The 13,067-nt window shown below is 36.0% G+C and overlaps 1 protein-coding gene across 8 annotated transcripts in view; it reads left to right on the top strand.

Annotated features, from left to right (window-relative positions):
- The window catches only part of METAP1D (methionyl aminopeptidase type 1D, mitochondrial), a 78,595-nt gene that overhangs the window by 58,943 nt on the left and 6,585 nt on the right, over window positions 1-13,067 (top strand). For 6 of the 8 annotated variants that reach the window (XM_082395431.1, XM_082395426.1, XM_082395430.1 and 3 more), the window contains 5 exons: window positions 2,216-2,373; window positions 4,152-4,301; window positions 5,706-5,854; window positions 6,389-6,431; window positions 9,703-9,866. In XM_082395431.1, coding sequence (XP_082251557.1) covers window positions 2,216-2,373; window positions 4,152-4,301; window positions 5,706-5,854; window positions 6,389-6,431; window positions 9,703-9,866 — 664 coding nt within the window. Of the gene's footprint in view, window positions 1-2,215; window positions 2,374-4,151; window positions 4,718-5,705; window positions 5,855-6,388; window positions 6,432-9,702; window positions 9,867-13,067 lie in introns of those variants that run through there. The other 2 variants (XM_082395432.1, XM_082395433.1) reach the window with 2 other exon arrangements.

Here is a 13,067-nt window from a genome sequence, read left to right as displayed (position 1 = left end):
AGACTTTATTCCAATTAATTCTCACTTGAGACTCAAAACAAGACACTTGCTCAGGGCCACACAGCTAACAAGTAGTAGAGCTGAGACAAAAGTCCAGGCTTCTGCTTTCCAACCATCTGCTTTTACTAGGAAACTACCCTGCCCTTCATAGACAGTTAACATCCTGGGGCTGATGGTGTTGTCTTTAGGGAAATATTGTACTTTACAAGCTTTAGGGAATATGTACCTGCCTCTATCAAGCAACTTTTTTTTTTTTTAAGAAGTGATATTACTGGCAGCATTTTGTCTGGTATTTGGAATTGTTTAAAATAATACCTGAAACACCTCTGTAAGTTTGATTCAACAATGTTACTTTCAGCTTTCTGGAAGAACATAATTGAGTGAAACTTAGGACACTGAATCAATGACTATTGGGGTTTGTTTGCATCTGTGCCTTTTTCCCATTCACTTAGAGATCTTGAGTTTTGGGGCTAATACTCACCTGCAATTTGTGTTTCCATTATGTTTCACAGCTGAAAGATTACTCTAGGCCAGTAATTCTCAAACTTTAGTGTGCATGAGAATCACTCTGGTGAGGGATTGTTAAAACACAGATTGCTGACCACATCCCAGAGTCTGAGTCAGTAAGTTGAGGGGGGGCCCAAGAATTTGCATCTTTTCCCCACGTGATACTAATATGCTGGTCTGGGTACCACATTTTGAGAACCAGTGCTCTAGACCGGGAGTCGACAAAATTCTTCTCTAAGGGGCAGGTAGTATATATATTAGGCTTTGTGAGCCATATGTTCTCTGTCACAACTACTCAACTCTGCCACTGTCGCTCAAAAGCAGCCATGGCTAATTGTAAGTGAATGAGTATAGCTATGTTCCAATAAACCTTTATTTACAGGCACTGAAATTTGAATATTGTATAATTTCACGTTATAAAATATGATTTTTTTCAACCATTTATAAATATAAAAATCATTTTTAGGTTGGGGCTGTATAAAAATAGGCAGCAGGGCAGATTTGCCCTTTGGGCTGTAGTTTGCCAACCCGTGACATGCAATTATGGCGTGTTGGGGATTTTTAAAACTATTGTTTTAATTATAAAAGTAATGCAAGTGAATGTTTTTAGAAGTCAATCAGTATAGAAGAAAACAGAAGGAATCAGTAAGTCTTCCTCCCCACCCCAGCCCCAATCAGATACCCCAGAAATAACCACTATTGATGAATATCAATTTTCAGAAATTTTATAGGCATATACAAGCCTGTATAAATGTATAAGTTCTTTTTACATGAGCTTTTTACATAAGCTCCTTTTAATGAGCTTTTAATATGTACTGCTCAGCATTTGCTATTTTCCTAACAATATATTGTGACCTCTTTCCATGTCAATACATAGAGATGATTTAGCTTATTCTCCTTAATACCTCTATAGTTTTCTGTTGTATAGATTTACCATAATATATTTAACCAGTCCCCTACGGATGGACATTTGGATTGTTTCCCATTTTTTTCTACCACAAACAGTGCTACAGTTCATCTTCAAACATCCATCATTGCACACAGTAGAGTCCTAGGAGATGAATTGCTGAGTCAAAGGATGTGTGCATTTAAAATTTTGATAGATATTTCTAAATTCCTGTTGTGGGTACTTTAGGACCCTACATTCGTTTTCTTTCAGGGTTACACCCTACAGTTTTGCTATTTAGTCTTTATCTGACTTGAGCATTCATTACAATGAATTTCAGTATAATGCCTCGCTGCACATGAACTTAACACAGAGTAGTAATCCTATCGAGGGCAAAAAGTGCAGCTGGCAATTTGTCCAGGATTCGTGAAAGGAAAACGGCTTTAAAGAATATAAAGCCACCCAAACAGTGCCCTGAATCTAGGGTCATCCTGGACATGGCTGCTTTTAAGGTACCACAGCAGAAATTGCTCTTTTTATAGACCTGGTGTTTAGCAGATGTTTCTATATGTTTGTTTCCCATTAGAATAGAGTTTTCCATTGTCAAACATTTATGTAAACATACTATTAGCTAATAAATATGCTTTGCTACTATTGTACTAGAACTCAGAATACCACTGCTCTTTCCTTTCTATTTGGGGCTTTTTCTTTTTGAGCCAATAAAGGATTATAATAATGATTTAATAGACAACAACGCAACATCTTAAAATGTAGCACTAAGTAGGGTTTTTTTACTTAAGATATGTCTATTTCTGCTTCTAGGTTGTCACAGGATTTTCTCTTCACCACTCAATCATATCTACTTACACAAGCAGTCAAGCAGTCAACAAAGAAGAAATTTCTTTTTCCGGAGACAAAGAGAGATTTCACACAGTATAGTTTTGCCGGCTGCAGTTTCTTCAGCTCATCCAGTCCCTAAGGTACCGTATTGCCTATTATTTGCTGCTTTTTCCAGCCAAGATAAAGGTTAACTACAGAAGCGATTTTTGCACCTTTGATTTCTGAGCTGTCTGAATTATAATTTTTAAACTTGGTCTGTGATTTAAAACTGTGGTTTGGGAAGTTTTAACATCCTGCAGTTCTATAATATTCATTTTTTTAAATAAAGCACTGAGTTATAACTGCTCAATTCACTTAGAATTTAAGTTTCTATCATGAAAATTTCCATATTAAATTTCTACCATGAAGATAAGATTATAGACAATCTGTCCATTTTTCCAAAATGCAATGTAAAGGAAGTGTGGGGATTGTTTAGGAAGAACGAGAATAGGTGAAAGAAATATAGATTTGTCACAAAAGTCACCTGCTTTCCCTCTTTTTCTGTTTTTGTTTTTTGTTTTTTTTTTTGCAGTAAACCCACATTAAGTATATCATACTCCCTGAAGGTGAGTGGCCCATTTTTGTGACAAGGGCTGACAAGACAGGCCACCAGAGCCCAGAGTATGTTTCTGGTATTTCCTTAGTAGAAAAGAAAAAAGAAGTCTCCAGAGAGGTGAATGTATTGTTTTAGAATTTCAGTGACAAGCCAACAGCCCTTCTGCCTGTGGTTGTAACCTGGCCAGATTGCAAAGAGAGAGGAGGCGGGGCTGTGGGAGACCGGGTGTGCTTTGTGGGTGCTGGTGGTAAAGCTGTAGCAGAGAAGATACTCACCCCGAGCTCGGCTGCTGCAGCCCAAGCAATGGCATTACTTGTGTCAGAAAGGCCCATCTGAACATGAGAATAAGTGAAGGTCCTTAAATCCTGCATGATGCAGTTCACAAAGTGCAGAGCCCTCACCTCAGCCCTTCCAGAGATGCTGTGATGTCCACTGAATAGCGTTATCTCTCTCAGCTTCCTGTCCCCAGCTGCTGTGTAGCCTTACTGGGTACTGTTCAACAAAACTTCTGTAGCGGTTGCCATAAATAGTTTGTAAAGAGCTGTGCAAAACCTTGGGACCGAAAGGAGCTCTGTGTGTAAGGTAGTATTTATTTTCTGAATACTGCCCATGGATTTAAGTTAGTGGTGCAGAATGTTCTCCAGGGATGATCAGAGTTGAACATTTTGAGTTTTAGAGGAGGGGGGAGTTTGTTTGTTTCTGACAAATGATGGAAGTGTTCAAAGTATTTTTTATGTACTTGTAAAAAAAAGAAAGGAAAAGGAAAGAGAGCTGTTTCGTTTTGTCCTCTAGTTCCTTCTTAGTTTGGGTACAGTTGCAAAGTGTAAGAGAAGTGCATATGTGATAGGCGTCCGTGAACTTGACAGTCAGCCTTTTACATATATTCATTGGGAGAGGGTGTTGTGAGCTATCCTTTGCATAAATTTTATCTTTGTGTGGAGGAGATGAAAGTGCTCTTAATTAACCATTTGGCAATTGGGAAGCTTGGTGCTATTTGTTATCAATGGCAGTAGGCTTCTAATGGGGTTGGAGAAGGAAGAAAACTCCTGTTTGTTTTGACCAGAAGTCTCCTTCAGTCCAGTGTGACTCAAAGCACAGAAAGGTTAACAGACCATCCAGAGGCAGCACTAACAGGCCATGTTAAGTTCAAAAGGGCAGGGGAAGGAACTGGGGGCAGCCTGGAGGGTCTGTTGTGCTGGCTTCAGAGGTCGGTGCTCCGGCAGGAAGGGCAGAGCTCCATGAAGCAGGAGGCTGTGTCCGAAAAAATGATCCCATTGTCATGCACTGGGTTCTGATCTTCGTTTTCAATCCTTTTTCCTCAAGCACATAAAGAAGCCAGACTATGTGACGACAGGCATTGTACCCGACTGGGGAGACAGCATAGAAGTTAAGAATGAAGATCAGATTCAAGGGCTTCGTCAGGCTTGTCAGCTGGCCCGCCATGTCCTCCTCCTGGCCGGGAAGAGTTTAAAGGTGGCGTCTCACCAAGCCTCGGAAGACTTACATAAGGGGCAACAAATCCTCCTCCCCTTTTTTCCCTTTCCCTTTCCCTCTCTTTTGTTCACATCTAATTTGTTAAAATTAAGTAAAGCCTTGGGATAGGGGAAAGGGATCGTATTATTTCTGTGTTTATTCAAGAGATAATTGAAAATACAAATTTGATGTTAAGTAGCAGAATTCTGGAGATACTTTGAGCACAATCGGCCTATCCAAGTTGATCCATGGCAGATGGCTTTGACTTTTCCCCTCTTACTCCTGCCTGTAGTTTCTGCTTTTATTCCCCACGTTATTTCCCTGTGCCTGAAGAGTTGCTTTGCCTCATCCTTTGTCTCTTATTTGCTTACATTGGCTCTGCAAAGAAAGATCAGACCAGATACACTAAGCTATAGGTAATTCAGCAATGTAATTATGTACAGCTATCTTACTACAAGATTTAGGTCTTTCGGGATAATCTGAAACTGAATCTGAATCCTGCTATGTAAGGATCATAAAAGAAAACACTGTAGTTTCCAAAAGGTGGGCAGAATTTAGGAAGTGAGACTCAAAGATGAAACACTTACTGTATCATTTGTGTAATAGACTTGTTATAGCAACACAACTAACCATAATGTGAATATAAAATAACATACAGAAAACTCTCGAAGAAATACTTTCTAATAAAAGATTTTGTTTTAGAATTTTGCTCATGATTTATGAGTTTATGGAGATAGTCCTCATGTGCCCACAAAACTTGATTTCAGTTTTCTTCTAGTTTGGGAGCAACTGGATACCTTCTAGTAAGGGAAAAATATTTTTTGAAAACACACTGATTTATTTAGGCATGAAAGAAATCAAGATTACTGAAGCCGAATCTCTACAAAATGTATCAGACTTAGTTTTTTAAATGATGAACCATAACCTCCATGCCATTATGGCGAAACCCATGTAATGTTTCGCTGAGATAAAAAGGTGTGGTTTGACCTACTTTTCAAGCTTTGTCATCTAAATTGAAGATCCTTTTGAGAATTTATATGCTTGGATTAGCCCAGGGCACTAACCATTGAAGAAGAGGAAGGAATTGCCACAGAACATATTTTTTAAACCTTCAGGCTAAAAAGGAGTCATGTCATTTAATGACTCACAAGTGATTGAAAGGATCTTAGATTTTAAAATGTCCATTTCCTAATAGTCCATAACACCATCATATACCGAAACAGTTGTCAGAAAAGCACAATAGGATTTTAAGGTTAATCATAATTAATTAAAATGTTGTACCACAAGTTTATCACAGTAAATTTATACAGCCTCATCTGGAAGTGCTGTAGCTATAGGCATAGTCAATAAATACAGGAAGTGTCTTCAACTGTCGCTCCACAATTTCTTTATTTAATATTTTAGGTTGACATGACAACTGAAGAGATAGATGCTCTTGTTCATCAGGAAATCATCAGTCATGATGCCTATCCCTCACCTCTAGGCTATGGAGGTTTTCCAAAATCTGTTTGTACCTCTGTAAACAACGTGCTTTGTCATGGTATTCCTGACAGGTATTCATTGCTTAATAACATATTGTTCCTTTGGAAACTAAAACATGAAACTAAGATCTATAACATATGTTGAAAGACACTATAGTTTAATTGAAACCTACCTGCAAACTTTTGAAGCTGATTATGGTAGAGCAACAATTTTGAAGTATTTTGCTTCTAAATGGACATAATACCACCATTTAATGTTTGTTAAAGCAATATGTAATACAAAAAAGTGGTTGTGCATTAAGTGTTTCTTTTACCATCTACTATTGCTTTGGCTCTTTGTAAAATTAAGGTAACTATTAAGTATATTTTGTTGAGAATAAGTAGATTTTTTACCAGTGACAATACATGTTCATTTAGGTATTTCTAGTAAAAATTGATGTGACTAACATAAATTAAAGATTAGATATAGTTATTCCATTCATTCCTTCTCCACTGAATTATCATCACAACTCATTAGGCTTGTGATAGTAGTCATTAGATATTTATTTTTATATTCCTTTTATTGGGATCTGTCTGTCACCATTTTTTTTCCTGTTTATGTTTCAGTCGACCTCTTCAGGATGGAGATATTATCAACATTGATGTCACGGTGAGTAAATCATATAAAAAATAGTCTTTGATCAACTTCAGAACTGCCGGTAGCAACAAGAAGAAGAGTGGATTGAAAATGTGAACTGCACCGATGGAAGTGCTGTTTACTTCTAGACCCAGACACAAGCAGCTGGTTTCCTTTTTTGTCTTTAACTCTGTGTTTATTCCAAGTAAACCCAGGCCTGACTTGAATTTAGGGCTGGAATCAGATGCACTGAGATCAATGTTGGCCTAAGTGAAATGTCAACCCAATCCTGCTATGTGTCATGTTTTTGAGAAGGTGTAATTGTTATTGATCCACTGTGTAGTTAATGCAGAGCCCACAGCACTGGGCAGCTGCTGAAGCTAGATATGTATGAGATGAGCTAACGCGAAGAAAGCCAGCATTTTTCCTTCACTCTGCCAAGATTGATCTTCCTCTTCCTGCTGATTTTGAGTGGGGCCTGTCATTATCTTACTCTGTCATTAGGGGCTACATTGGCCTGTGTGTGTCAGTCTATTTGGACAGCAACTCTTTTGCTAGCAGTGTTCCTTAGATTTATTAAAATCCCTGAAGGTAACATTGTATTCCATTTCTGGTATAGAGAGCCTTGAACTCAAAGCGTACAAGCAGAGTGCTTTTCTCTCTGAACTTCAGTTTTCACCAAATGGTTAACAGCCTTTCTCTTAAATAACAGCCCCAAGTAATTTAACACAGGAACTTCAAACTGTACAAGCTCTAACCTTTCTAATTTCCTTAGCCTTTCACTATTCTCAGACTTGGGTTATTTGTGCTTTGGCAGTTCGTTTTACTAAAAAAATTTGTAATGGTACCTTTGGATTATGGAGATTGTAAATAAATTCTATACATCTGATGATTAATAAATACATTTTAAATAAATAAATATAAATTAAACATCTGATGAGAACTAGTTGAGATAGCATTCAAGGAGTACAGTTTCTATTAATGAGGAAATATTCTTAATAATAGTGATTTCATATCCAGACCATGAACCTTAGGTGGGAGTGGGAATGTGGTGGAGATTGGCATCCAGTAGTTTAGTTCAGTCCAATTTTTAGTTGTTTAAATTAATTCAGCTTTTTTTCTTCATATCAATTTGTCTGAGGATATAGCCAAATATTCTTTTATTGCTGATGTTCTTTCCTATATCATTTTGTCCTACTTAGAATACTTGAACATTTGCTCTACATATATTGTTGCTATCGTTCCAACTCAGAACATGTAGAAGGAAGTATTTTATGAAGTGTACCTGAAATGAAGTATTTTTCATGATGCACTTTTCTTTTGGATTGTACCTGATTTGGGGGCTCTTCATTTATTATCTCACCTAATCACCCCCTAATAAAATATTGCTTCTTTGAATGAAATCAGCATACTCTTCCTTCCTGTTTCCAATGTGTCCAAAGAGAATAGTCCATGCCTTTTCTAAGTTTCCTGAAGACTTTCAATAAACAAGTCCATTTTTAACATTAAAATAGTCAAAGTGAAATATTTTCAAGTGTCTAGAAATGTGAAGGGACCAAGAAAACATACAGGTCAGTATCTTAAATTATATTTCTTATGAAATATTTTATTAAGTGAAAGACTCCATTATTAGATCCTATACTTTTATCAGAAAATACTCATTGCATTTTGTAATTGTTTACATTAGTATATATCACAAGAAAATAGGCTTCTTTCCCCCTTGAAAGTTGAATGTTTAAAAAAAGATAATGCGATACCCATATTAGTTGCTCAATAAATATTTGTTAAATAAATGAAGTATAAAACAAGAATAGTTTGTGAGTAAAAACAGTAATTATAGATAACTGCCACAGACCTTCAAAAGTATTATTTCCATATATATTGAATCTTTCAAGTAGTCATTTTACAGGCTAGCAAAAAGTAATATGAAAAGGCAAATAAAGATTTTTTAAAATACATTTTTACTTAAATAGCAACTATACAAACATTCAGAGTTATAATTTTGTTTTAATAATTACTCTTTATTAGTACATGTTATATACTTGTGTATAAAATCAAAACTTGTACTCTCTTGGATTACAAATGGGAATAAATATATAAAACACTGTTTTATTGCAAGGTAATTAAGGTAATTTGATGTAGTAGCGAAAACACTTGATTAGAAGCCAATAATCCATCATATTAACCTGGTTCTACCTCTGTATTCTGCCACTAACCTTAGACAAGTTACTTGTCTGTGCCTCAGTTTCCTGACTTATAAAGTGAGGATAAAATAAAGACTTCTCCTGCCTCCCTCACAGAGTATACAAGAGTATATTTTTTAAGCAGAAGAGTATACATATTAATTTGGTATTAAAACAGAAAGCTCAGGTAAATCTCTTTCTTATTACAGTTTCTGCATTCTATTTCATGAGAAAGAGAAATGTGAAAAATAATTACATAGGACACGTTTATGCAAAATAGCAAATTCCATGCTATATCAAAGGATCAATGTTCAACCAGTCTCCTCTGCCTTCTATAGTTATTACAGTGTTTGGTAATTATTGATTTTTATAATGAATCTGGTGTCTTTCAAGATCCTACAAGGCCTTCTGAGTCATTGAAGACAGATAAAATGCTATTTTCTGTAATTTTATTCTTAAGCCTGTTTTGTTACATTCTGATTCTTTAAAAATCCATGTATAGTGTTTTCTGTTAACATTCTGCTATCTGGAACATTTGATTAAGATTCCACTTCCAGACAGGATTTTCCTATAACATTTTTCATTCCGATATTGAGCCACTTCAGTTCTTGGAACTGAATTCTCCTTCTGTCTGTTACAACACCAACATGTCTATCTTATTTCTTCTTGCCATTATCTATCACTTCCAAGTGTGGGACTGGTAAATAAAAGATAAGTATCTTTATGACACTGAAGAAACTTTTCACTGTGTTAAATACTTCTGGATTCTCTAAACCTATTGTAGTAATTGTGGGTCAGTGTCTTTGGTCACTATTTCTGCATATATAATTTTGTCTCAGAAATAAAATGAGGACTCAAAATGTTAAGGAACATTGCTAATCCTAATGCTGAAATAGCCATACTAGTCACGAAGTTATTTTAAAATTTTGCAATATCATTGCATGTCTTCCTCTTCGTAATTTCTGTAAGGCTATTTCTTCTTTTTTTTGTAGGTAAACTTGACAGTAATTCTGGAAGGGTGAAACGCATGAATCTACTAAATACATAAATGAATGCAATGTAGACTTTAGGAGAGTAGATTTTTAAACAGGACGTACTTTTAAATTTCTGCCTGTGTTTAGGTTTACTACAATGGCTACCATGGAGACACCTCTGAAACATTTTTGGTGGGCAATGTGGATGAATGTGGTGAAAAGTTAGTGGAGATTGCCAGGAGGTGTAGAGATGAAGCAATTGCTGCTTGCAGAGCGGGGGCTCCCTTCTCTGTAATTGGAAACACAATCAGGTAAGCCTTACACCGACAAGTAAAGGGAGGGTTGGCAAATGGTACAAAGGTTATTGGTGGCTTGGTATAAAGTTGATGACATGTTTTACTATTCAGAACCATCATTTCAGTCTGATATCAGTATGTGAACTGCCAGGCTGCTGTGTTGTTCCCTGAGTTTAAAAAAAAAAATTTTTTTTTTATAGTGAATTATATCAGGTCAGCAAAGAAACTTATAGAAGCAGCAAGCAATATTTATGTGACTGCTTTAGTTTTAGCTTGACATGTTGGTCTGTAGTGTTCCTATATTCAAAATCACACCAAACGTGGAAGGAGTAACTAAGAAGGGGTAAGTATCCCAGCTCTTGGATAATGAGACAGGAGAAAAGCTAGATTTTATAAAGGCATGAAGTGAAACATATTCCTGTGATAGAAAGATAAAAAGCATTAGCTCAAGCAAGCCTTACCTTTCAAATTGGTGGATTAACAAACAGCCTGAAAAGGTGATCTTCTGTCTTTTTCTTTTTTTTTTTTTTTTGGTCTGGTTCATTTTCCCTATAAACCATTGTTTTCTTTCCACACAGCCTTCTATGCTTGCTTTTTGATAGTATGTGTATTTTCCAAATTCAAGACTTTTCTTTGTAATGTGTTACCTACTTTAGATCTCTTTTTTTTCCCCATAACTGTTTTGAAGTAGACATACAGAATATGTGTTTTCATTTAACAGTAACATATTTTGTTAAAGATGATCACATCAGTACCTTTTAAAGTACTGTTCTCATTAATATGAACCATTGAATACTTCCCATTTGTCTGAAGGATGGAAGGCTTAGTCACCTTGAAAAGATGCTGCCTTTTTTCTTCGTAAGCCTTCAAATACTTTAAGAAAAAAGGCAGTAAAATATCAGTTAAATGTATTTATGGCTTTAAAAATATTGTAACAGTGTCTGAATCAAACTTTAGTAAAATCTCTTTGGGTTATATGCGAGAAGCTTTTATTGAAGACTTTGAACAAAATTGTGTTTTTGACAGTTTTAAATTATAGGCTAACTAGCCTGGGAAAAAAGGATAGTGTCTCTCTGTTCTTTCATAGGAAATGTTGAATCAGACCCCTACTGGGAAAAGAAATTTAATGCATATCTCACTATCTTACTGTCCATGAATATAATAGAAATGAATTCAAAATGCAGTTTTATTTTTGCAAATGGGATGAGTCGATAGATGTACCTCATATTTTTGAACACCTAGGGTTCAACAAATTTACTGGTGGTGCTCTTGCATTTTAACAAAATTTATTCTTCAGTAGAAGGGGGCAGAGAACACTAGATTCTTATTCAAGCATTCTATCGAGCTCTGCATTCATGGCTGTGTCTAAAGGGCATGTCAGGCTTTGATTCTCTCTGAGAGGTAATTATCCTTTTCCTGTCACGGAACAACAAATGATAGCTAACTACAGAGGCACATTTGCAGTAGTCACATTCATCAACTGCAGAAAAAAAAATTCAATTTAATTGTGCAACACAGCTGCACATGGGCTTTTGAGCATTTCTGTTGTTCTCCCTGTCTCGCTATTCCTCCCTCCAGATCTATTTTTTAAACTTTTTTTCTGGTTATTTTTTCCCTTTTTTTGTCTCTTCTTCCATTTTTACTCTCTGTACTTTCTTGTTAAAGTAATTTTCCTTTGTGGCTCTCATTCTTTTTTCCCCATTGAAGGCTATGAATGTAGAAAATTATCACAATTACTCATATAATTGAGCCTCTTTGTAGCAAGTGCAACTCCAGTAGCCTTTCTCCATCATGAAAATGGTTTCATTATAGGGTTTTTCATATTCTCTGACACCATCTACACAGAGGAACAGGCGTGCAGATGAGATGTACTAGGAACAGGCTAGATCAGTAAGGTCACAGTAGGAATAATTAGCTCTGCTATGGAAAGAGCATCTAGGCCTTTTACTGCTACATAAATGTACTGTCCGTGGCTTTTAGTCACAAAAAAACTTACTAACAAATGGAGCTCCCGCCTACTACTTTGAAAAAAAGATTTGTATCAACACTACAATTTTCCATCATTAAGACTAATAACACAGAGCCTAGTATACATCAAGGGGAATAAAAAGAAAAATCTCACATTCAAGTGGCGGCTGGGTGCTGACCTTTGTTCCCTTTTTTTGTGTACGACTTAACTCTTTACAAAAAAGAGCCACACGCCACACCAACATGCAGGTGAACTCCAGCTAGTACTAGCAAAGCATAGCATTCAGTCGGAAAATCTGATAAATCTCCATGCAGGATAATGCATTTCATTACATATTCACTACATTAATTCTAGCTACATAAAAAAAAAAAGAAGAAGAAGAAGAGCAAAATTGAAAGTGACATTGGATTTTAGCTATCTGGATACAAAGGTCAGTTTTCGCAGAGGATGAATTTGCATGTACAAGCTTCTTTGAAAACCAGATCAGTCCTGACAACTGCACTTACGAAACTATGTGAAAAATAACAGACAATGAACTTTTTCCTTTACCCTAATGCATTTCATTATTTAGATGGTCTATGTCTGCCGCTGAGGAGGAAACTGGCCCCAATTCTAACAAATGTTTGTTCTGATGTGTTAAGGCAGTGTTTCTGGACATCTATTATTTCGCCTTTTCTCATTCAGGCAAAATCTCAAGGGAGTAAATAAACAAACAGTCTCCACCTTTAAGCCCAAAATACTTGGAGTCATTACAGACCGAAGGTTGACAAACATCTTTCAACTCAGCCTCCTTTATTTTAAGATACTCACCATCTTTTGCATAGCCTCCCTCTACTGATACACCATGAAAAGAACATTCAAGCATCTTTCAGTAGTATTATGTCACCAAAAACCTGGTGATCTTTATAGGAAATTTTGAAATTTTCTGAAACCTAAAGGATAGGATGGTATCTCTGAAGAAGCATTGGCTAAAAGAGTTTAATGAAAAGAGTTCTCTCTGTGCCCTTCTGCTTCATGAGGGATAGCTAGTGATCTTTAGGTTACAGTGTTATTATACTCACTGTACTTGCATTTGCTTTAAAATATTTCTAAATCTGTATTTTTGTTATTACCTCTAGATGATATGAGCTGTACATATGAAGATATTGTGAATGTGTAGATTCATGCATCACAAATATGTGACAGTTCAATCAAAAATAATTTAAACTTATACTTGTAAATGTCATGATGAAAGTATCAATGAATGG

This window comes from Balaenoptera borealis (assembly GCF_965194805.1).
Source record: "Balaenoptera borealis genome assembly, chromosome: 6".
Lineage (NCBI taxonomy): Eukaryota > Metazoa > Chordata > Mammalia > Artiodactyla > Balaenopteridae > Balaenoptera > Balaenoptera borealis.
The sequence above is the reverse complement of the archived record's forward strand: the minus strand, read 5'-3'. Positions and strand labels throughout refer to the sequence as shown.